At 37.3% G+C, this 25194-nt stretch overlaps 1 protein-coding gene across 9 annotated transcripts in view; it reads left to right on the forward strand.

The window, feature by feature from the left end:
* The window catches only part of NCKAP5 (NCK associated protein 5), a 377529-nt gene that overhangs the window by 185753 nt on the left and 166582 nt on the right, over positions 1-25194 (forward strand). For all 9 annotated transcript variants that reach the window (XR_008204905.1, XR_008204904.1, XM_052676201.1 and 6 more), the window contains one exon: positions 5640-5773. Coding sequence is in view for 7 of the 9 variants with exons in the window: in XM_052676201.1 (XP_052532161.1) it covers positions 5640-5773 (134 nt within the window). In the remaining 2 variants the exon portion in view is untranslated. The remainder of the gene's footprint in view (positions 1-5639; positions 5774-25194) is intronic.

Here is a 25194-nt window from a genome sequence, read left to right on the forward strand (position 1 = left end):
TAGGTAGTGTTTTTTCATGCTGTCAAAGTCCACCACGAGGAAAGCTGCAGTGTGCTGCAAAGTTGTTTGTCAGTGCCTTGGTTTATTTTTGCAGAGAAGTATTGATTACAGAATGAGAAACATTTGGTTTAACAGCGATCGATGAGGAGCAAACAAAGGACACTGAAGTTTGACTCATTTTAATTTAAACTAAAATACAGTACCTGGTACAATTTATGATGGGTAAAAAATGGTCTCAGCCCCCTCCATTCTTCTCATCATGTTTCTTTCCTGCTGTCTGTGAGTGAAGGAAGTTTTGACTTTGGATTTCAGTCTCACCCCTGCTAGGCTTGGGACCAGGCTGCAGAAGGGGAGTTTGGATGCAAAGGTCCAGACCGGTGTGTGAACCTGGGCTTGGCAGAAGGCAAGGGCAGGGCAGTCTGCTTCTGGAGCTGGCCGCACCAAAGCAGTCTCACCCATCGTCTGCCTTGGAGGTGCTTGCTCAAATAGAGTCTGATTTCATGCTTCATACTGGGAGGAAACACTCACTGTATTGGTGCCTGTCCCAGGTTTCCTGCTTGTCACCTTAGGCAGCTTGTTTTTCTGTACATCACTTCCTAACAGTAACTTTCCAAGCCCTTGTCTGTGTTGCAGTACACCTCTATGTTGATGAATGCCATCATGTTTGTATCCTGTCCAGTGAGCTCAGTTGATAAGGAGACCAGAGAAATACTGAATTCTGATACAATAGGGAATATAACAGGGATTGCTGTCTGCAGCATTCTTTATTGATCTGGTACAGATAGACCCCATTATTGCAGTGGAATGGTGGGTTTGAGTACTATGAATGTGCCTATTGAGTGTTGGCCACTTATGTGCTCCACAAACTGATTTGCAGAATGTCAGTATGCTTCTCATAGTTGCTGTTTGTTTGCTTAATTTTTGTTTTGTTTCCTGCTTCTGCAGCCAGCTTGTGGTCAGGCCATAGGATGGTGTGCTCCGTGCCAGGCTATGATTAAATTATTACTGTTATTGTGAGGTATCAAATGTATAGCATCAGAAGTTACATTAATGCTTACTGAAGTACTTGCTTTAGGTCAGCAGTTACTTGATGCTTCGCTGCTTGCTGGCTGGGTTAGATGATCTTAGTGCTCTTTCCCAACCTTAATGATTCTATAAATTGTAACCAAACAAAAAGGCTGTATTACTTTCTTCCCCTTTTTTGAATTCATTACAAAGTATCTGCTCAAAATCAATATTAATTATGCAGAATTTGTGGCCCTCTTTAGCAAATGCTTAAAAATAGTTGTTAAAAAATTAATGTGCAGGTTAATAGCCTGATTTAGAGCAACATTAAGCCTGGGTTAAATGTTTTTGTGTAGACTTTTTTTTGACAAAATTGCTCTCTGATGTTGACGTAATTACTACCACAGTACTTATGATACGTTGAGCAAGAAAGATCTTTTGTGCTTGAACTCAGCAGTCCTGTTCCACCCAACTGTTCATAGAAATGGCTTCTCACAAGGTTCAAACATAAGCTAATCAAAAAAGGAGGGAGCAGTTTCTGTGCAGCTGTTGTGCTGTCTCCCTTCTGAATAGCAGCAACAAGTGCAGTATGTGCCTTGTGTGCCTGCTGAGTCCCTGGAAAATTTCCCTAGCCAGCACCTGTAGTCTTAAATTGTGATGCAGGAGAGGCAGGCACAGCAAAATCCACAACCTTATGGCTGGGTGCTTGGCTTTGCCTTTGTGACTGCCACTCCTGATGTATGCTTTTATTTTTTGTTACTTTTGCATTTTGTAGCTCTAGGGGTCATTCAGGAGCCCTAAAAGAGACGTTTTCAGTTCAGTGTAACATGACATCAATAGTTCTCATGCATTTTGTTTTGATCATGTATAGCTCAAATTTGATTTCTTGCTTACATTTGAGAAGATGAATTAATGTGCAGAACATGTCCCTGGCTGGATGAGAAATGAAACATTTTGACACGAATGTTTCTACACTTACACAAAAAGGAACTCACTGGCATGCAGACATTTGCTCATGAACATGATGAGTAGCTGGTGAAACTTGATTGCTCAAATGCTCATGAAAAAGTAATTGCAAACAGTATTTGTTCAAGTGTTAAAATATTCCAGTACTTAACACAAAAGTATGGGTGGAATTTGCTAACCCTGCCTTTCACTCTAGTTTGTTCACATTAAATATTTTGTGTATTCGGAAAGGGAGAGTAAAGCAAGAGTTGTGCTTCTGAGAGGAGAAAGTTAACTATGAGGAGAGGAAGTGGGAAAGATTGAACAGAGCTCATGGAGAGAAGAAGCTACAGCTAATGAAGAATTGGCAAGTGAAACACATACAACTTCATTTGGAGAAGGCAATGATGTTAAAACATAGTGATGCATTTCACAATGCATTCTTTTCTATGTCATGTTTTCTTCATGTTGCATGCTAGTTGTACTCCTTACAGTAAGCTTTTAGTCTGTGTAAAACATGAAACTACTCTTGGCCACTTCATGTGTTTTCACATACCTTTATCTTACACAAGAATAAAGTGGGTTTTGCATGGAGGAGCTTGTAGAAGGCATTTTGACAGTGCAAAATTTCTGGAGAATGCAGGGACGTCATCTGTTATTGGGATGAAAAAATCTCCGACCTTTCTGTGCTGGAGTTTTTACTTCTCATTTGTGCCTCCTTGTAATGGCTTTTCTGGGTTTGAATAAAAATCTTGTAGTAATGATCATTGCTTTCTGCATGTGTACCTGTGAGTGTACCGTGGCAGAAGCATAAGCTTTGTACAGCAAGGTGCTGATGTAACTAATAGCATGTTGTGATATGAAGACTGGACTTCCTTCCAGAAGTTCCTAATATTCAAGCATTTAATTTCTGTAATGTTATTTTTCTTTTATGGATACTTTTCTTAAGATAACTCCTAGATCTTTTTTCTCTTCTTCCAAAATAAAAATCACCTACGTGTGCGGATCTTTTGTCCGTTACAACATTGCACACTTTCCCACGTGAATATGAGGAGTAATGGTGGCAACAGCAATCCGTGACCTACCAGCAAGAAGGAAATGAAACCCAGAAATAGCTTACATTGCTCTTTGACCTGTAGGGAAAAGCTTGATCTGTGAATTTCTGCTCTATATTCCCCGTTCTACTAGAAAATGTGGTTTTGTGGTTAGTGGCAATGTGGCCATAACTGCAGGCAGTATTGGTGTGCAACCAACAACAGATCCTGGCAGTGAGGTGGAAGAAAGGATATTAATCTCTTTTTGAAGGGTCAAGTCTTGGTAAGAAATGCTGTGAAATACCCCAAATATTCGCAGGTGTATCATTCTGTAGTCTTCCCTGTGGAGATTCGGCTTTGTACATAAAATAAAAAGGTTTATTTGAGAAGCAGAGCGTGGTCAGTGCAGCAAGAGGAGAGGTAGCTGCTGTATCAGAGTAAGATCATTGTGGTGGTAATTCTGTTGAATGAGAGTAATTGTTTAGTGTATTACCTTAGTTAAGCTGCTACTGCAGCAGGGAGCTCAGGCACAGCCTGGTGTTTGAGTTAGCTGGGACACTTGGGCTCATAGCAGTTCGTGCTTTTGCTCCAGGGTAGCATATCAGTTACTAGAGGGACAGTTGCTTATTCATGTTTAAGCCCACTTTCTGTAGGCTTGTCAGCTTGTCTTAAGCACTGCTAACTATGTCTTTCTTCTAAATTATTTTCCATACTGTTCTCTGGCCCTGGATGCTCTAGATGTCTCCTAAACAGCAGTCACTTGTGTTTATAAAAGAAGATACTGGTAATATCCAGCACACAATATGATCTTGAAGCTAGTGTTGATAGGATGAAATCTGGACAAATTCTAACTACTTTGAATAATCTTCCCATATCGTTGCTGTGAGTTATCATTCCTGGGATGGATTCTCTACTGAAGGTGCTGTGCATCTTCTGCTTGATGCTGAGCAATCTGCTCTTTTCATTTTGACAGAAGCAAAGGATCACTCAGCACCTGCCAGGATGTGCTTGCATAACAGTTATTAAATAATTTAGTTAGAACAGTGTATTTGTTTTCCAGCAGTGGGCTTCTAGTTTTGCAATTTCCCATTTTTCCAGGGAATTGTTATATGGTATAGGTATTACATGCGACCTACTAGGCAGAAGCTGTCTTCTTTTCTGAGTAATTCCCTATGTTTTTCCACAAGTATATAGATATTTCATTTGATCCTTTGCAGCCTCCCTTTGTGGCATGTGCTTATTTATCAGTGCCTTGAAGATCCTTTTTCTACTTGGTAACGTTCGTATTTTTGGTCCCTTGGTTACTGCTTTATAAATTATTATCCAGTTAGATTTATAACTGTAAGACTTGTACAGATAGTCTGTCTCTCTCATTTAATGGCTTAACACTGTGATATCTTTGTTATTGTCTAATGAAATTTTGTGTGTAATTTCTAGACAAATTTTTGCAGGTGTGTAATGAAAATTTAGGTCAGCAACAGAACTCCATCTGATAGGCTGCCAATGGCAGTGCACTAAGCACACAGAACTTTTTCTGAGTGTATAGATAGTGTACCCACTATAGCTTCACAGAGGCTTAACTTCTGTGCAACCAATTTGGAATCCCTTTGCTGGGGGACTGTAATGTAGTACCATGTTAATTGCTTATTTGTTTTTTTTTTTTTTATTGACTCGTTATCTCATTTAAATGCACAAGGATAAATTTAATTTAGTTAAATTTAATTTAATGTAATTTCTGTGTAGCAGTAGGGTCACGTGGAAAAGACTGTATATACTTTTTTTTTTTTTTTTTAAATTCTATTAGCATTTTTATAACTTTTCAGTTCATTCCCTACTCTTCCTAAATCCCATGCACCTACTTTTAAAACAGGGTTTTGAAATCATTACTTTTATATCTCATTTTTGTATTTGGATCTGAAGTTTAAAAAACACAGTCATCCATAATGTATGTAGATACACCCAGATAGTCCCGTGTGTTGTGGATTGAGCATTTTGATCCTATCATTTCAGCATTAGCAACAAACATTTTCTATTTGCTTTCGAGAATTATTAGTAAGATTAATGACATTTTTATCCCTCTCCTAGCTTTTTATTTGGATAGGTGGTTTTTACAAACAGACTCTTTGTGATAGGATTTCACTTAACAGATTTAAACAGACTCCGTCCTGCTGATAAGATTCTTGCTCCTCATCCAAAACAACAAAAACAGCACTGCAGAATCATCTCCTACTCTGTTCTTGGGACTGAGTCATTAAGGGTTGGGTGGCAGGTTGTCATCATGACTGCTTCAGGCTTCCTGTGTCTATTATGGAGCAAGATCGCAGATCTCAATATCATTTGTGAAAATTATTTTGAATGGAGGTGAAGAAAAAACTCTTCAAAGGAGGGGAGGGTGTTTGTTCCTAAATGTCTGTTACGCTGACTTCTGTGAGTCTCAGGAGAGTGAGGAGAAATAGCTCAATGTTGCTGACTATATGGTGATATTTTGACAGAATCTCCATCTCTACCCTGTTGTTGTGTGTATTAATGGCATTTTAAAAAACAACAACAAACCTGAATATTGGTTGTTTGATGATCATTCCCAAATAAAATATAAAATTTATCTTAAAAGTGTTTTGCCTATAGAGTAATTTACTAACTTTTATGGTCTTTCAGCGTGAGAAACTGATACATGAGTTGGAGGAAGAAAGACATTTAAGACTCGAGAGTGAAAAACGATTACGGGAGGTAACGCTGGAGTCAGAGCGTAACAGAGCTCAGATGCGTGGCCTACAAGAGCAGTTTTCCAGGTATGTTGAATAAGTGAATTCTGCTTAAAATACGGGAACATGCTTTGGTTCAGAAAGACTGATCAAACCTCATGACCACTTGAATGGAGGGCATCCAAGCCAAAGAACTGCTTTCCCTCTGAAATTTGGTAAGCTTAGCAGTCATTTGGCTGAATGATTGCTACCAGAAGTTCAAACATAAAAGCTTGTATTCTGCATAATGGTGAACATTTTCATTTCCAGGATTTTGTAGTGGTTAAAACTCTGTTAAGTTCTAAGATGTAATGCTCTTCACTTCTTAGAAAGTGCGTGTCATTGGTAAGTTCCTATTTGATTGCTTGTTTCTGTTAACCATCAGCAAAGATTTTGTTCAATCTCAGTAATGGCAAAAAGCAAAACCAAACATATGTGTTTTACCACCTGGGTAATCATCCTGCTTCTATGAGCTTAGGGTCTCTTCCTCAGATAGGATAGAGTTCCTCTGGAAAGAGAACCGCATTACCTACACTAATACAGGATACTACTTTTCATTAATGGCACCTGTAGTTGGCCATGTGCTTGCCAATTATGAAAACTGCCATTGGTTTCATTGTGCTCTGATTTTATTGTAGTGTAGACTTGATGTTAGAAGGAGAATGCATGGCTTGGAATGCTTTGTTTGCTTTTAAAAGCTTATGTTTGTCATGATAAATATTAGTGATTATTTTTTTCTGACATTTGGTAGAATATAAAGATATTTGCTTGTGCAAACAAACTTTTTTTCCTAAAACAGTGTATTTGTCTTAGCCAGCAAATAATGAAACAGGCAACTAGATAATCTTGTACTGTTTAAAGATGCTATATGATTTGAACAATTTGATGCTTTTTTCCCCAGTGTGAGAATAATTAAATGAGACAAGACAGGTGGTGATAGGATATGTTAAAATCAAGAAAATTGCATGTACTTTGGAAGAGGATGGAGAGACAATAATACTCTGGGCCCAAATGTTCTGCATTTCAGATACAGATAGACTGAAGTGAGAACGTAGATTATAGAGTAAGTCTTTTAAATCTGAGCAATTCATGAACTGAGTGCATTTAAATAAACATTCCTAAATATACATGCAGTACAGTAGGTTAAAGTGTGATTTGGAGGATGCTTCTTTGCATTTCAATTATTTTCTGTGCATCTGTGAAAGAATAAAACACGATAGTTTATGGAAAGCTGGAAGTTGATCTTTGTAATCAGGCGAGGAAAGCTGTCTGCTCCTATCTGGAATTGTGTGGCTTTAATCTATCAAATAAGCATAAAGTTTGAGATTGAGGACTTCAGAAGGCAAGTTGTTTCGGTTTTTTTATTGATTGACGTTTCCATTCATATCAAGTAAGCAATATTCCAGGCTGAGAGTCTGAAGTAAATCAAAGTTTTCTTTCTTAACATTTGTATAGATCTGCCAAAGTCTTAAAATGACACAATGGTTAGTTTGATAAATATGTGACTCTTACTGTAGAACAAGAAAGCTTTTGAAACTTATTTTCCAGAATTGCATTGTGGTATATCCATGCAATTCTAAATTCGTTCTCTAATTTTACTGGATGTGAACACATTTAAGGTGTGCAAAGATGCTGCAAGAAAATTACTTAATGCTGAAAGTAGGATTTTTCACTGTATTTGAATGCAGTAATTTTTAAATTGTCATAGTATGGTCTCACCTTGAGGTGAAGACTTTGGTGCTTTCTTAAAACCACTGAGATCTGTTACTTTACTGGAGTTACTCTTTTATTTCATGTAAGGCCCATTTTGGCATGAGAAGAATGTTGTACAAATGCATGGTGACTAACCCTGTAAGTACCTGTCATCCAATTACTTCCAAGATAGTGTCATGCGGTCTGACTTTTCCATTTTGAATATTGGCACCTCTCATGTATGTACAGCAGGTTGGCATTCATGTTGGAATTATGCCTGCTGCATCTTTATCCAGCTCTGGAAAAAATTGGGTCAGTTCATGATTTTTTGATAGGTTGTAGTTTAGCATTAGTTCCTCCTGTGACTTCTTTTATATGGCACATTGGAGAGCAGCATGCAACTACTGCATCTCATGCATCTGCTTGTTCTCAGTTTCATCTGTTCTTTTCCTGATATCTGCATCTTCCTACAGCAGTAGAACAGAAACGCAACAACCCTGCCTGAAGCAATAGGTGTGATTTACAGTATTGCTCTAAAAGGCCAGTGATAGAGCATAAATTAATTACATCTCTGTTACATATCAGTAAGTAGTAAAATCGTTTTTTGTTCAGTACATACAGCACATGTGACTCCAGATAGAAAGTAAGTGTTAAAGCAGTAGAAGAAGAGGCTTTACTTATATTGTTTTGATTACAATTCTGATTTAAACGGAACAAGTTCAATAGAACACACTGTTACAAAGTGTATTTTGTATTTTTACACAGTAGTTGAAGAGAGTGTTAAGTCTTTGAAATCCCCCTTGGGTAAATTGTACAAATTCTTTCACTGAAGATGATGTTGTTTATGGATATCAATGTCTGTGGCTGGAGAGCATAGTTGGGCTTTTAAGGACAGATGTTACTGCAATAGTAGAAAATGGTCCTTGTTTGATCTGCCTGGGTCCTGCAAATGAGATGAGTGTAATGCTCATTAGAGTGTGCTTCACCATGCCCCTCACATTAATACTGACCGTAGGGTTAAGCCTGTCGCTTCTGGCAAGGTGAAAGGTGACTACTACAAATCCGATAATACTTTGTGTAAAAAGACTGTGTGTCCATTACTTTAAGCATTTGGTTTTCCTCCAGCAATTGCTGCTTCTGGTGCTCAGTTCCAGCTTGTCTGCATGTAGAGTGGAAAGGATGACTATTTTCCTAACATTTGTGAAAAAGAGATCTTTCACGTTTGCAACATCATCACCTCATAATTTCTAACACTGTCACATCTGCTTGGTGGGAGAGCGCTAGAGGACAACACCTGCTTGTCAGAGAGACCTTGCTGCTTGGCAACAATCTGGATACAACAGGAATTATTTCTGGAAAGTCTAAACCTGAGGGTGCCTCTGTAGCTTCTGCAGCCAGTCAGCTTATCTTATGTCCATTGAATTCCAATTTATACCATTAATAAAATTTCAGTCTAGTTCCTGGCAGGGTAAAATGCTCTCCTGGCAGACATTGCTGGTATTCCTTTGATTTTGTCATAGCAGGGATGAATGCAGTACTGTGGAGAAATTCACTCCTTGTCTCAGAGAAATATTGCAGAAGGAGCTGTGGTTCTGCTGAAATCTCTTATCCTCCCGAGTGTATGTAAGGTTCTTGGGGGTCAGATTGTCACCAAGGTATCTTTTATGCCAATGGCTGACCCTGTCATACTGGCCTAAGCTTTTAGATACCTTTAGCCTTTATTCAGTGTGGCTATGTGAAATGTAATGTCAGAAAGTAATGAGTAAATATAAAACAAAACCTGATATCAGATTCATGAGCATCAATAGGGGAGCTGCTGCTAGGCAGAGCACTTTCACTGGAGGAGCATTTAGCTGCTTGATGGACATCCTAAGGGTGTGGTAGAAGTAAAATTGTAAATAACTCTTTCACCTTTTGCATAAGATAGTGATCCTGGCTTTTGATTTGAAGTTGCAGAGGAAAAGGATGATATATATTTCTTTTAGATTAATGCTGATAGGATGAGCATATTAGTATTTTTATTTGTGTGCATGTATAATACTTGGGTACGTATTTCATCCCTCATCCTCACTCAGCAGTGTCAAGCATCTTTAAGTAACTTTTAAGTAATACTCTCATGAATAGCTCTCATGAAGCAGAAAATAAAGATTTTTTGTGCTTTTTCTTTTTAATCAAACTCATAATCAGAAGCCCAAAAAGGAGGTTACCCCAAGCTGTATGAAGAGTATACTCCCACTCAGTTCATAGGCTAGTTTGATTTAAAACAACAATTTAACACCAGTTTCAGGTGTTCTACCAACAGGCAGAATTTAGGAATCTTTTAACTCTTCATCAGGCTTCACTGTTTTCAAGCTTCTCTTCTGTGGCTGCTACAAACCATCTGATTGAACTATGCATATTTTCACAACGAAGTTGATAAAAAAAGCAAACAGTGATGTCAGAGTAACTGCAGAGTACTGAAGAATCCATAAACTCAGAGCACAGAAGTCATGCAGGGACCAAAAGTTTTACAAGACTACATTGCATGACATGTATTGGTTTATGTAATACTTTTAGAAAGCAACGGGTTGCTTTGCTTCAGGCATTATTGAAGACACATGTAGAGGTACATGCAGCTCCTGAACTTCTGTGAACTCCTCAGTCACTGGAGCTACATTAAGAGCCAGCTTGTTTCAGTACCCCAACACGCTACTAAGTCATGTGGTGATGTTTCATGACAGCTCTTAGTTAATGAAAGCTTCTTTCGAAAGTAAATATGTAATCTTGTCTTCCACAGCCAAAACACAGGGATCTGTGTGCTGGGAAAAAGCTGACAGTATGTGTCTTATTTGTGTTTCTGCAAGGTTGGATCTATTGCCCGTTACTGATTTATCAGAGCATGAAATGATACTGTTTCCTCTGTTTTCCTGTGTAGCACTACAATTTAATAGGACAAAGTGTTGTTTTTTTTTCCTTTGCATAATGTAGTTGATATGCACCAAAGCAGTATTAGGCAGTTTACCCTGTGTATGGTAAAGAAAGGTAAAGGAACGCCTAGCAAAGAAGGAGCATATTAATATTTTCACCACAATTGAATAGTTGGTTTCTAATGTCCCTACACAAGTCCATACCCAGGGTGTTATCCCCTCTATCCATTACTTTATTTTGTGATAGAAAGCGGTCTGTAATATTCTCTGCATTCCCATAACACGATCATCTAGCCAGTGGAGCTTTTCTATCTTAGATACTGTGTGCTATGTATCTGTAATGTGCCTTGTTAGGTGGCTGTTTCATTCCCAAAAGTGAGATCCCTGCTGACACTAACAGAAGCTCCTGGAAGCACGTTCCAATAATACTGTGCTCAAGAGTAAGAGAAGGGATTCCTGTGTGGATTATGTGACTGGGTTTACAAGCCCTTCTATGTCAGAGGACAGTGAAAGCTTCATTTTAGTGAAACTGCAAACTTTCTTGTTTCTGCTGTTTAAAGAGATTGAGGTTCATGTTTGGTGTTTATGTACTGTAAAAACCTGTCCAAGTTCACAGCTCTGTGTATTTTATTTTGTTCAATAATAGGAATATTTTTGGTACAAATTTCTAGTTACAGATAATTCTCAGTTGTAAAACATGCTTCCATTTATGAAAAGAAAGTGCTGATGTATGAGCTGAGCACAATTACAGAGTAATGCTGCTGCCTAAATGCTGTTCACTCATGTATGGAAAGGCGTTTCCAAGGCGGGTGGGACCTGGCTGTCAAGAGAATAGCTACTGCTTATTAATGGTTTGCTGTTCTTACAGATGTCTTTTTAAAACTGCATTGGAACATGCAAAGTGTTGACTGTTATTTTCCTGTGGAATTTTTCATGGATTAGTTTCTTTTGAGCATGTGAAATCAAGAAAGTCACAGATGTCATACATTATTCTGCAATTCCTTGATGCAATAGAAAGTAAAGGGGCTATTCAAAATAATGGATTCCTTCACATAGTTAGTAGAAATATTCCTTAGCTAGACATGATAAATATCTTAATTCCAAGGATCAACAGAAAGACCAGCTGATCTGCAAGGAGAAGTCTGCAAAGATCAGCAGAAAATGATTTGTTTTCCTTAGGTTTAATTTTTCCCTTAAGTCAGGCCATTTGATGATAATTAAGTGTGGCTTAAAAGAACGTCTTTTAAAAATGCTTGCATGTAACATGATATTGTAAATTTGGAGTCATTTTTCTGGAAGGAACCTGTCCTAATTATACTGGAAGATTTCCATAGCGTTTTATTTGTACCTTGCCTTGATTACCCTTATATGTGAAAGACCCAACTCCTTCATAACGTATATTTGCCAGTAAAGCTTGACAAGGGTGATCTACAATCACAAGATAGAAGGCGGATGAAAAACAGTTGAAGAGTTAAGAAAATTAAAGTAGACTCCATTGATCCATGATGTCTTCATTGTATTCACAGACATCAGCTGTACTCAAACTACCAATTATACCTGGCAATTACATGTGTAGGCAGTCTGGAGAATGAGAGAAGTTCCAAAGGAATGTTTTTCAGTTATATACAAATAAGAAATTGTGCACAGATTAGACTGATTTGCTGTTAATAAAATTGAGTTATGGTTCCACAGTAGTCTTCACAAATAAGCCTAAACACTTACAGTCCCAGTACTCAGCTCAGTTGCTTGAGTTTTAAGTAGATTGTGAGAAACTCTTGTAAGAAGTTTTTTTATTGAATTTAGTGTACTTGCAGAAGAATTGTCGTGGTTAACGATGCTCTGTAGTAGGTCCCTTGTGGCACTTTCAAAGGTAGAACATGGCTAAAATCAGATGCTAAGTCCTTGAGGGCAGCTATGGATGATCTGCTCTGGGAAAGCTTTTTCATGATGGAAAAAATAGTGATATTCCCATGTCCTCAGATGTGAGGTTAATCCCTTACTCATCTCATCAGGAATATTCGCCAGCCCCATGTATTATAATAATTTTACATGTTTGCAGAAGAAATCATAAGCATCATATTGAAAAGTGACAAGCTTTTGTCTAGATTGCAGTTATAAAACTGTAAATCATTTCTGTTTATTTGTTAGAAGATCCTATGTGCTTTAAAAATGTTAAATTGGAAGATTGCATTTGCTTATAAAACTCTAATTTTGTCAATTTTATATGGTGTCTTTATTACAAAGCTATATGTTTTGAAGAAGTGTATAGTAATGAATGACTTAATATGATCTGAAAGTTCTTACATTTCAAAGAAGAAGGCCTTTCCAATAATTGTTTTCTAAAATATCAATTCCTTATCAAAATAGCAAGAGCGAATCTACAGTGGGATGGAAGTCTTCAGCCATTTATTTTACTCAGCACGTAGAACCCAGATCCTTCCTTCTGAAACTGTATGCTGAAAAATTCCCTAGTTATGTGTGTACCTCTGTCCTTGAAAAAGATTATCTTCATTTCATAACACCTGAATAACAAAAAAATATTAAAAGGAAATGGAGGGAATACCTGTGAGAGAAAAACAATGTGGTGATAAAGAATTCAGTAATTCAAAGAGGTCTGTTTAAATGGAAATTATGTCCTAGTAAAATGATTAGAGACGTTAAACTAGACAAAGAGCACAGCAAGAAGAAAGCAGGCAGAGAGCAGGTGTTACTCTAGGGTCTGCAATTGCTGACTGTGGTGAGTTTGGGGCTGACGTTTTAGAAATGTTTCTCTGGCCTAAGCTGCAGCATTGTCTCCTATACTTGATGCGATGACTCAGCCTAGTTTTAAAGCCCCATTTTGTTATAACACTGCCCAGTGGTACCTTGTATGAGTTACCTTCTTCCTAGGATGGAAGAGGATATGGAATGGAAAGCTCAGGAGTGTTTAGGAACTTCCATTGCATGTGTCCTTCCTGACCAGCACAATTACTTATGCCCATGCCATGTGTATGTGTGCCATCTGCTCCTTGAGACTTGTTTAATAAGAGACAGAGTGCACAGTTCTGGAGAGTCAAAAACACAAGCATTTTGAAAGCCACTGTGTAAGATGCTAGCTCAGGCTGATCTTCTGATTGCATTGTTAAACTTAAGCTCCATGCTCAGATAACGTGGAATTATCCCATCTTAATTTACTGATCCCATCATAATTGTGGTTCCTTTTGTCAGTTGATAGTGAACCTATTAAGAACAATAAGTGATGCACAACTTGCAGATTATTTAGACTGTTTCTTCTGACTGATGTTTCACAGAGAAATGTGTGTGACCAGGATTTTCATGCTTTTTGTTAGGTGCTTGAGGTGGTTTATATTAATAATTTTCCTGTCCTATAAAACTTGTGTTATTAACTATGAATGTATCATTAATGAGTAGTGGTGTATATTCAGACTGATGATGGTAGGTACAGAACAAATTAAATTATGAGGGAATATTGTGATTAAAAAGCTGACATAAAGCTAAATGATCATAATTCTCTTTTATGAGTGCGATTGGAATTCTTCGGTGGAGCAGTGGTTAACTGGCTCCAAATTTTACCTTTACAAATCTTGGAGCAGACTAAAAAGGAGGAACTTACACCTCCTTTCTAAGCGCAAGCAGATATAAAACTGACCCAGAAAAGTGTTCAGCTCTTCTAAGGTAGTTCAGGTAGTGCATTCTGCTCTCACTGAAGTCAGGAGGAAAGAAATAGTTCAGGTATGTCTGAGGAATTTGTTGCCTTAAACAGTGTGGGTGTGCAGATTTGTGGTACAGGAGGTTAGAACATGAAATCCCAAATGGCACCTCTCAGTGCAGAATAACAGGTGAATCCTTTGTTTTCTGAAGATCTCCAAACAGAGTTCTTTGCAGTTCATATGTGTGCAAGGCCCAGAGGATTAAAGGGCTTTCTTCATGGAGAATATAATAGGGAAACTTGCACAGAGATGTGATCGAGTTGATGTTGCATGTTTAATCTGGGGATGGGCCCTATAAATTTGGTCTTATGGATCACAGAATTTGGGATAGTTGCTCTAGTCAGCAAGAAACCATCAGAGAACCTTTACTCGCAGTCTGCACAGCTGATTCCTAATGCTGGTGTGCAAATATGGAGCTGCTCTCTAAATGCAACCAATACATAATCTGTAAATGTAATCAGTTTATCATCTTGCTCTGCATAACCTCTTAAGTAGCTGTACAAACTAATGGAAATAGAATAATTTTTCTGCCTGACTTGAGGTGGTAATATAGTTTTTCAACCTAGCAACAATTTGTAGCCTGCATAGATTGGATTGTTTCACAGGAGAATTATTATGGTAATTTTAATTTTATCTCAGAACTTGTAATTATTTCACAGTATTGTTTTAATGTAGTAGTCCAAGCAGCAGTTCATTTGTTGTAAGGGCTTAAAATTGGACAGGGCAACTTAAAAATTTAGTTATAATCTTTTTCTTTCTTCATCAAAATGTTTTGAGTGTGTGTTTTCCCCTATGAGCAGATTTCAGATGTGATTACTATTATGAAAAGCTATTAGTCACCAACTCTGTTGGTGAACAGAACATAGTTCTGCTCTACTCAGTGTATGGCAAAGAGTGAAAAATGACAGTTTGCTTTCTGTGTATAGGCTTATAGACCTGGTTCTACTGATTGCTCAGCTCTTACTCTGGTGCTGCTTTTTACTAGATACTTTACAGATGTATCCTCAGGGATTTCTGCACAAAGTTTCTGCTGCATGGATGCAGATTGTTCATTTTCTTAAAATCTGTCATGGAACTTTGCTTAGAGAAATGCATGACTGAAACAACAAAAAAAGAAGATAGTTTTTAATTCATCGGTATCAGTAAGGACAGCTATGGCTATGAAGTCTTTTTTCATTTCTATTTCAGAAAAGGCTTGGGGTTTTCACTGAATTTGGATCCATACCTAGCTGGAAAGGAAGGGACATTTCTCTTCTTAAGGATGAAGAAAGCATTAGAGCATAAACTATGCAGTTTTAAATCGTATGGCGTAGTTCAAGCTATTCAAATAAGAGGAAATATTGGTGTTCCAAATCCTCACCAACTCCAGAAGGATGCTAGATGGCTGCACTGGAGATGCGAAATGAGAGTTGGCTGGATCTGGTTCATTGCAGGATGGGACCTGGGTAGGATATATGGGCTTTGCCCATTAGGGGTTTATTGCTGAAGTACTTATGTTTTTTTGCAGTGTCATTAATCATGCTATATGACTAATATGTTTATAATACCTAACTCCGCAGAGATTCTGCTTCCATCTAGTAATAATTACTGTCTGCAATTACAGATAGCTTTTATTGTAAAGCATTGCCAAAAATCCTAACGTGATTATCTTTAGTCATAACGTGTGCTTCAGTTTGCAGATACTGTAAGAAGATGTAGATTGATTGATATGAATGATTGTTTCAGTGTAACATGGTTTTAATTCTATTCATGGTGCCTGTCTCATCATTTCAAGTTTTACAAATTGGGCAGTGCTACCCTTCAGTACGATTCTGTATTTAATGGCATCAGTTAAATGTATGTTTCAGAAAGCATCCATTATCCTCCCTGTGTGCAATATAGTAACTAATGGTTGTTCTGAAAGTACTGTCTGAGGTATGTCAATGGAGTATGGTGCTGTATGAAACAATGAGCTCCTCTTTTGGCAATCAGATAACTAAGAATATCCTGCAAAAAGATGCAGAGAAGATACAAATTTTGTTTGTGATAACTCACACCATAGAGAACACAGAGTATTTTAGATCATTGATACGCAACCTCCATTTGCTTACACTTTGGAAGAGGCTTTTTTCCTGTCATTCTATTTCATAATAACCACATCTTGGTTCAATTGCTTTCTTCAAGATAAGGCATTTTGCTCTTCTTGGTTTTCAATACCATTTCAGACAGCAAGGAAGAAGTGGCATGCTGATGGACAGTTGGGTTTGTGGTGAGAAAGGTGGTTGGGGAGAGATGTCAGACATCAAGGCTTAAAGCTGCCAGGGAGCACAGATCTCTGCAGTCTCTAGTTTTGGAACATGACCTTGGGCACTTTATAATTTGACATTCTTTTTTCAGCAGGCTTTTTTAATCCTCCCTTTTCTTCTGTGTTTGTGAGATTTAATTTTTCATTTTTTCCTGCCATTCAGGTTTAGTGGAGAAAATACATCTTGCCATATGTTGAGACTGCATTTGAAATCCAAAGGAACTGTCTGTCACGAACTAAGTTTCCGTTCTCTGGGAGTACAGATTAGATCATTAAGTTGTAGTGCCCTTATCAGTGTTTGCAAGCTGCAGAGTCTATTAATTGAGTGAATGTGGCAGGGGTTGATATACCGTCTCACCTGATCAAAAGGTAACCTTTTTCTCTCTTTTGCTATGGGTTTCATCCATCATCCTAACACCTTTGCAGAGGCACTGAGTTGACAGTGGCTGTGTTCTGTTTGTCTTAAGTTGGCAGATTCTTTCCAACTTGTACCTAGTGAACACAAGAAAGCTAATTGTGTGCAGATTGTGTATAGACAATGAGGGAATAACAATAAATCTTTGTGTATTTTTCCTGTCTTTAGAATAACTAAAACTAAAGAAGAAACCAGAAAATTCTGACCAGTTCTATTACTTTCCAAAAATTAGGTAAGGCAGAACAGTGTATTCAGTAGACTAAAACCCACAGAGTTGTCTGCCTTCAAAGTTACTCTCAGAATTACGATATATCAAAATAAATTTGTGTTAAAATTGGTGTACTATGAAATTCTTCCCCTTGGCTTGATGAATGCTAGCAAAACTCAGAATATGCATTCTGCTAAAAGATGAAGTGTTTTGTAATCTTCTTAAGTACTGTACATTGCTGCTGCCCACTAGGCATGTTCTCAAATTGTAGAAAAAATACATCAGGAATCAACTCAATTGTTAATGCAAGGCAAATGTCTATCAAATTCCATTCTTACATTTTAATATCAATTCCTGGAGAAAAGAGCTCATTCTGTCTTAACATTATGTAGTGGATAGTGGGAGAATATGTGATATCGGTGTGAATTTATTGTAGAACCTGTTAGAAGAACAATGAGGGATACTCTATTTAAAAAAAAATATTTGAGTCATTTGGATTTGGTCATTTGGATTTGGTTTTGTTGAAGAGAGTGTTAGTGGATCCAGAGAAATAAAATAGGGCACTGGTTCCACTAATTTCATACTGCAGTGGGTTTTGTTGTAAAAATACTTGAAATATTCTGGGTTCTGTTCAACTTTCATAGTCTTGTACTGAATTGTTGAAATGTATAGTATTGCAAAATAACGAGCATTCCGGACTTGCTCACATTTCACTGTGACCCCTCTGTTGCATAATTTGTGACATATTTAGTGGTTATTGCAGTGCTGTATGTGTTTTCTTAATCAGTGTGCTTGTAGTAGGACAATTATACTGGCAACAGTAATGTGAAACACGTGCACCATGATCCATTGCAGTGCTGGCAGGATGAGAAATGTGACTGAGGTTGTTGTAAGAGGTTTCCCAATCCTGCTGAATTGAGGAGCAAAATTCTTTCTGAATCATTGACATCTCCAGTATATAAAAAGGTGAAATAACCTTTTATCATTAGGTTGGCACATGCTTCTGGAGCAGTACTGAGACTGGCAAAATTCTAATGAGAAAAACTCTGCTTCCTTTTGTCAAGTTCTTCAGAACCCAGCCTTCCAATTAATGAAGAATATTGAGAATTAAAACATTTTAAGCCTTAAATAAAATAAATAAATCTTAATACACTTAATGCATTTTAAATACATTGAGTCTTTATTTAAAATAATCTGCCATTTTAATATGGCATTAATGTAATTATAAATACAAAACAATAAGATGGAGAACAATTTGTAGTGCATAATATAGTCAGCTAATTTAGCTCAACCTTACAGCTTTTTGACTTGCTCTACTGTGATGGATACTTAATGCTCATAAAATTCAGGGTCTAAAACTGGGCCAAGAGGCTTCATCCCCCACTTCATCAGAAGCAATCATGGCACATAATCCCTCTGCAATCTGATGGCATCCACTGCAGCACAGTTGTTGCTGTGACATGACTGTTCTGTACTGATTGCTCTGATATGTGGGACATACCTCTGCTTGATTTGTGCCCATTGGTTCTTCTATCAGCTTCATTTTGTAAATACACACACTAATTTTGTATTCACTGAATCTCAGTTTTACCAAACTTACCAGAGCCAGCTTTTTTAGCCTCTTTCCTTTGTTTGTAACCAATACAAATAATTTTCTTGAAGATAGGATGTAAGTGCATGTATTTCAGATAGACCCTAGCAATGCCTTACACAGTCTTACACAATCTTAAACTTGCAGTGCTTGCAAAACCTTCCTTTACGTGTGTTATTTTACCTGGCAGTGAAACGCGCTTTTCTTCCTACTGAGAAATACTGTTGGAAATACATCTGAAAATACCCTGTAAAATGCCCATGGGCTTCCTTTAGTGAGTTATCTGGGGGCAAATGCCCAGACTTCCTTCAGCAGTACCTTTCCTGGGAGTGGAAGCACAGACAGTGTTCCCAGCTCCCCTCGTGTTCACACTGCCCCTTAGTCTTCCTTCCCTGATCTGTGTCTTGTGCTCCTTCTCTCCTAAACCCTTTTCTGGCTACCTTCTCTCACTTGTTTGCTTAAAGCACACAGCTGAGTTTCTGGATGGCCAGTATTGTTATTCATGCACCCAGGAGAGACTTTGACATTTGCTGTGCATTTGCTGCTGTTTAGCATATCTAAAATGGTTAGGCACATTTTTAGTTAAAAATACTGTCAGAGTCAGATGTGGAATCTTAATCACTTTGTATCTTGTTTGTGTCTTGTGTTCTCATTTCGAAGGGTTAATCATTGTGGAATGCAGAGAACTAGATGACAGTCCTCTGTTCTTCAGATTAAACAATATGAAGCCTGAGAGGTAGGGCTGGATTTAGAAGATGAGGGATTAGGACTGTTAAATAATTCTTTCAAGGATGTGATTTCAGTCTGTCTTGCTTAAACTGAAGTGGGCCAGTGATTTTGTGATCCCATAAATGTGGTAAATGATAATATATTTTATTTCAAGCATCTTGTTTAGCCCTCATATATTTTTATGTAGTTCCAACTGAAAGGCACGTCTGCATGTTAACTAAACATTTTTAAAGTGCTAGCCAGTGGCTGTGCTGGTTGTGACATTGCTGATTTTTCTATGAATTATATTATTATCAATTTTGTAAACACATTGGGATTAAATAAAAAGTATATCATATTCTATACCTCTGATTTCTTAATGATTTGTATTAACACTTCTTAGTAAAATCTCCAAGTCCTAGGTGTTGTACTTTCTTGCTCAAGCTAGTAAGAATGCTTTCTGAGAGCATGCTTGATTTACCTGCTGTTTTATGATTTCCCAGGAAAAATTACAGTTAACTAATAAGCTGGACAGCTACACATGTAAATTAAAAAGTGAAACAGCACCCGTTCTCCCTCCAGAATATTTAGAGATAAATCCAGGTCGGGGTGGTAGCTAACGTGCAGGTGCCTGAGATGGCAGTCAGTGAGTAAGACAGCCCCAGAAGTCATGTGTTTAGCAGTGTATCCAAGGCTGCCTGTTCCTCAGATGAATGTTGTGCTGATTGCCCTATGCCAAGCTCCCTGATGTAGTGCTGTTGGTCAGGATCTGAGCCAGCTCATTTCGAGTTAGCTCAGTTATTTGAGCTGCCGCAATGGTTTTGATGAAGAGCATACATTTCTTGCAGGAATAACATTCAGCAAATTACGTTAGAAAGATAAGCAGTGCTTTAGAAGAAAAATAATCACACTTTAAGAAATTTAAAATCTACATTTGAAAAATACATTAATTTAGAAATGGAAGAAGCATTATCTAGTAGTAGTTAACTGCATCATTTCCTTCCTGGACTGTGAAAATAGAGAAGATTTGTAAAGAAGCTGATAGAAGTCTAATAAACAATATTACCTCTTGCTAATAATTCAGTTTGTGCTTAGCTTGAAACTTTGTATTTTCTGTGAAAGAACACTTCTGTGAATGTATCATTTGCTCTTTGTTTTCCAGTATCTAAATCAGCTTGCTTTACAATAAAACTGACTCAAGATCTCTTAGGATTTTTTCTTTCATTTCGGTTCCTAAATGAAAATAATGATGCTTTACAGTTTAGCAAGGAAAGAAATTCTGAACTAGTTACTAACACTGTTGTGAAATTATGCATGGCATCAAGAAGTAGAATAGGAGATATTTTAATACTGGAAGAAGATCTTGGTAAAAGCAAATCATATCCAAAATGTTCCACTTTGCAAAGACTTGGCCAACTAAGTCCTTTCAAGGGGATTCACAGAGGGGATTCGCAGAGGAGATTGACGAGGAAAGGAAACAAGTTTTCTACGTCTTGTCTCCCTTTCCAAATTCAAGTAAGGGTGAATAGAGGGCTTAATTTTGTCAGTAGATCTGAGTTTTGAGTTTCATTCTTGCCTCTTCATGCATTATGTGAAAAAAACAGAATGCAATATTTTAAGAGTAAATTGAGTATGTAATAACGTGTATGTAAAGCTTTCAGTATGGGACTTTTCTGCAGAATTCTTGGTGTTTTTCAGAGTGAATCTCTGTTTATTCGGTAAAAGCCGTGAGTAGGACGGAAGATCCAGGTCTTGCCTCCATGTTGAGCTTGATGAGGTGTGCAGTAGGATCTCCATCAGGCATTGAAAACTTACCTGAAAAGCATTGTGAGGTAATAGTTGATCAAGGCTGGCAAGCAGCATTGAATTAATTAAAAAGAAAAACCTAAAAAGATCAGAAGTACGCCTGAAAAATGAAGTAAATGGAAGAGAACAGTGTTGCTGGATGTCATGAAACTGTTTTCCTGTCCGAATTTCCAAACTGCAAACTGACCACCTGTGTGCTACAAAGAACTTTAAAACTGTTTTTCTGTTGTGTTTTTGTTTTTTGTTTTGGTTTGGTTTTTTGTTTTTTTTTTTCTATAGGGGGGCATTGGGAACCATGGATTGAAAAATATCCGATACACATTTTTCTAAAGATGCCTGTCTAGTGGGATGAAATGTTCAGTGAGGGCAGTGCTCTCCCTAATTCAGAACATGAAAGCTCCTGATACCTGGCGCTGTGTGTCTATAAGCTCCCAAAGAAGTTTAAGAATAAAATATTTGGAAGGAAAAAAAATCCCCTGTATAATTTTGCATTTCATAGTTTGATTCACTGTAGATGAGTGTATTCCAATAACCAAGTTGCATGCAGGTCCAGTGCAGACTATTACTTATACTAAGCACATTCTGATTGAGTTCTGTTAAAGCTGATTTAAAAGGTTTATTGTATTAAAAACTACAACTGAGATACGTAGCTTTCTGATAATTGGAGCTCCAGCTGATCGTATCTTTGTAATTTATGAACATAGTAGATTATTATAAATGTCATTAATTCACTCTGATATCATTTTGCAAAGAGAACAAGAGGATATGAAAGAAAGTTGAGGAGCAGGAATATTAAACAAAAAGTGGGGGCAGAAATAGCTCTTCTTGTCACATGCTTGGCTTTCCTGTTTAGGGTTTAAGAAAGTCTGGCTATTAGAATGTGGATTAGTGGAAGATTCATTCTTCTTCATGATGTAGGTCAGACACTAGCAAGTATGTGGGGGAGAAAAAAGCCTGTTTTCCTCACTAGCAAGTGGAAACAGCAGCTCTGCAGACTTTGGAAAACAGAGGACCAGACAGAATGATTAGTTTTGATGTCCTGTGTGCTATGCAACAATTCTGAAATGTATGAGTAATGAAGGCTTCATGCAGAAGAGTCTCTGACTGCACAGTGTGGGGCCACGTTAATGCTTTCTTAAAAAGCAGCTCAGTTCCTGAGTAGCCCTTTGTGAGAAGTCATTTGTCCAAGTCAGAGAAAGGAACTGTCTGCAATGTCCCGGAACAAGCACAAGAGGAGTGTCCCTGGGAGAGCCTATTCACAGGAGCCTGACTTTAATTTCATGCTAAGAGAGGCTGTTTGCAGGTACTGCATTTTTCTGGAGAAACTTTTCATATTGATTGTGTTAAGTCTGAAAGACTTTAAGGTGAATGATACAATGAAATGCATAAAGTTGATTGTTCACTGAGAGTTAAGAGTTTGCACTTATGTGCAATCAATTTGAAGAGGTCTTAAGAAGAGGAGCACTGTCCTTTTGCAGCACTTTAAATGTTGGTCTGAAGAACAGTTTCAGTGTTTTATGTGAAATCTCATCATTCCTTGTGCTATGGGAAGTATATAACTGGTGTGCAGCAGTGTGATTTAAGCAAGGCACAGATTTAAGGATCATTCACTCATGGTTTAGATACTTTTATTATATTTGTTGTAGTTTCATAAATGTAACAGAAACTAGTTTCATTGCAGCAAAGGCACTGTTAATCTTATTTACAAGTTGTGATGTTGGTATTTTTGACTTAGAAATGAATTTCCAAATTGTGGTCGTCTTCTGTCGTATGCCTCTCCATTATTTGTTTGATTTTTAAAATTCCTGTTCTTTGAAGAGCTGTCACGACCATGGCTTTAGGGAACTGACTGCACATAGACCAGCTCGATGTCATTTGCATCTCTTTGGATCTGTAGAAATATTGCCTTCTGTGCAGACAAATTTTCAGTTGATTTTGAGCATCCACCCTATTTCTAATTCTTTGGATTTTTTTCGCTCTTAGAGTAAACATATATGTTTTGTAGATTTCTTTTCTCTATGGGATGTCGCTCTTTTAAGAGATAGTAATTAGAAAAATGATCAAAGACAGACTTTTTGTGAGAAGTCTTTTAAAAAAGCACCAACAAATTCAACACTAGACATCTTTTTTTTGTTTGTTTCTTCTCTTCAGCTGGCTGATGGTGCTAACTTTATTCATCGAAAGTGTAGAGTAAAAATGGGGAATTGTTTCTTTGCCATTAAGTCTCAGAGGTTTTAAGTTTGGATACCAAGGAGAATCTTTGGTATCTAGGAGCAGATATCACACACAAATATGGAAGATTTTCTTGGTGAATGATAAGAGTTTTGGTGTGGTACTGTGTAGTCTTTGAAAGAAGTGGAAAATTGGCCAGTTTGTATTTTTTGTCTTTTATTTTTCAAGCATCAGCATCTAATTCTTCAACTTCTATACTCTGGTAGTCTTAAAGTTCAGAATAAGTTGAAATTATCATATGGATCAGACAAGGAAAGCATCTTTGTCATTTTTCTTTTCTGGCTCACCTGGTGCCTTTTGGGCAGATACCTCATGAAAGGAACAGTAGTGGCTAAATTTCAAAAAGATGTAAGAGTTGTAAGCAGTGAATTGTGTTTTTTTCAATTTAGTAATCAAATTAGTTGTGATTTCATATTGTTATTGTAAAAATAGCACCTTGAACGTCTTTCAGGACTTTTTGTGGGCACTTTTGATTGTATATCATTGTGTCCATTAGGTGTGAGCTTCCTCGTTTACAGATTGCAACCTTGCTCAGTCTATCCATGTTGATGTTCTAGTGTATTTTCACAGCATATAACTCCTAATAAGATACTGGCTAACATCTGTTTATATAATGAAATTTGCCACACCCATCCTGGTTAACTGAGTAGATGTGTAGAACTAGGATTTCATAATTGTATACTTATGTCTCAGATATCTCACAAAAATTGGCTGATACTATTTTAGGGAAATGTAGAAGTTTTGGTAATTGGAGTATTGATTGTATGTTCAAAGCATGACATTTGAAATCATATATTCATTTATTTTCTGAGGAAAGATTGTATCTACCCCCTGCAAGTGTTTTAGTAACTAATCTGGATAAATCAAATTCTTCCCGCTGAGTGTAATTAATTTTTAAGCCAATCTAGTTTTTTGTAGACTGCTTGTTCAGTGTTGATTACCTTGATTATAATGAACCTTGAACTAGGATGAAATCTCTTTTTGGTTATGCTAGCCAGTTGAAGACACATCTGCCTTTTATATGTATATGTTTCTTAGTGACAGCATCAGAGTCTGTTTTCTACTTGTTTGAGAGAAAACAGTTGTTGCAGCCTCCTTTCATAGTACTGCCTGAGATGCTGTTTATTAAAAATAATAATTAAAAATATTAAAGATTGTATCTGTGGGTATGGGAAATTGTCTAGATCTTATCTGCAATTTTGTCTTATGTAAATATAGTTGGAGTGAGATGGTGAGAGGTTTGTTTAGACTACAGTTTCTTTACACCTGAAATACTCTTTCCTTTTGCTCTGCAATACAAATATATAATACGTTCTAATTCCAGGAATTATGTTTAATCTCATTGGTCATTCTCCAAATGACTATTATGGTCATCCAACAACTCCAGCAGGGCTGCTTACATGTGTACATTCCACCCACCTGGCATAATGCAGCAGTAAAATGGAAAAATTAGCCTACATGCTATGTCTCATGGTATGTCTCACCACTGCACAAAATCCTAACAGAGGAAATCTGTGATAAGTGTGTAGCCTTTCTTCCCAACTGGTAACCTGTACTTTGGGTATTGTTTCAGCCACAACAGTGGCTTTTTTGCAGGTGAAGTTAATGGCTTCTGACAGAAATCACTGTGTAGGTTTGTTTTCTTCAATTTAACCTTTCATGTGTTAAGCTTTCACATGTTGGACTTGCAAGAACTTACCTGTGCAGCTCAAAGAATTACAAATAGGGCAGATTTTGATGTCATCATTCTAAAATTAATTCATGAATTTTCTGTTCTTGATTGATGAGGTTTGCATTTCATTTCTCATCTGTATTCTGAATCATAATTTAAGCCTGACTCAAAGGTTCTCATTTGTTAAACCGAATTCTATCAGTGATGAATTTTCATGTGTTTAAAATATCATGAACACCTTTTGT

The sequence above is a fragment of the Tympanuchus pallidicinctus genome, unplaced genomic scaffold (assembly GCF_026119805.1).
Source record: "Tympanuchus pallidicinctus isolate F22 unplaced genomic scaffold, pur_lepc_1.0 scaffold15, whole genome shotgun sequence".
In the NCBI taxonomy this organism is placed as follows: domain Eukaryota; kingdom Metazoa; phylum Chordata; class Aves; order Galliformes; family Phasianidae; genus Tympanuchus; species Tympanuchus pallidicinctus.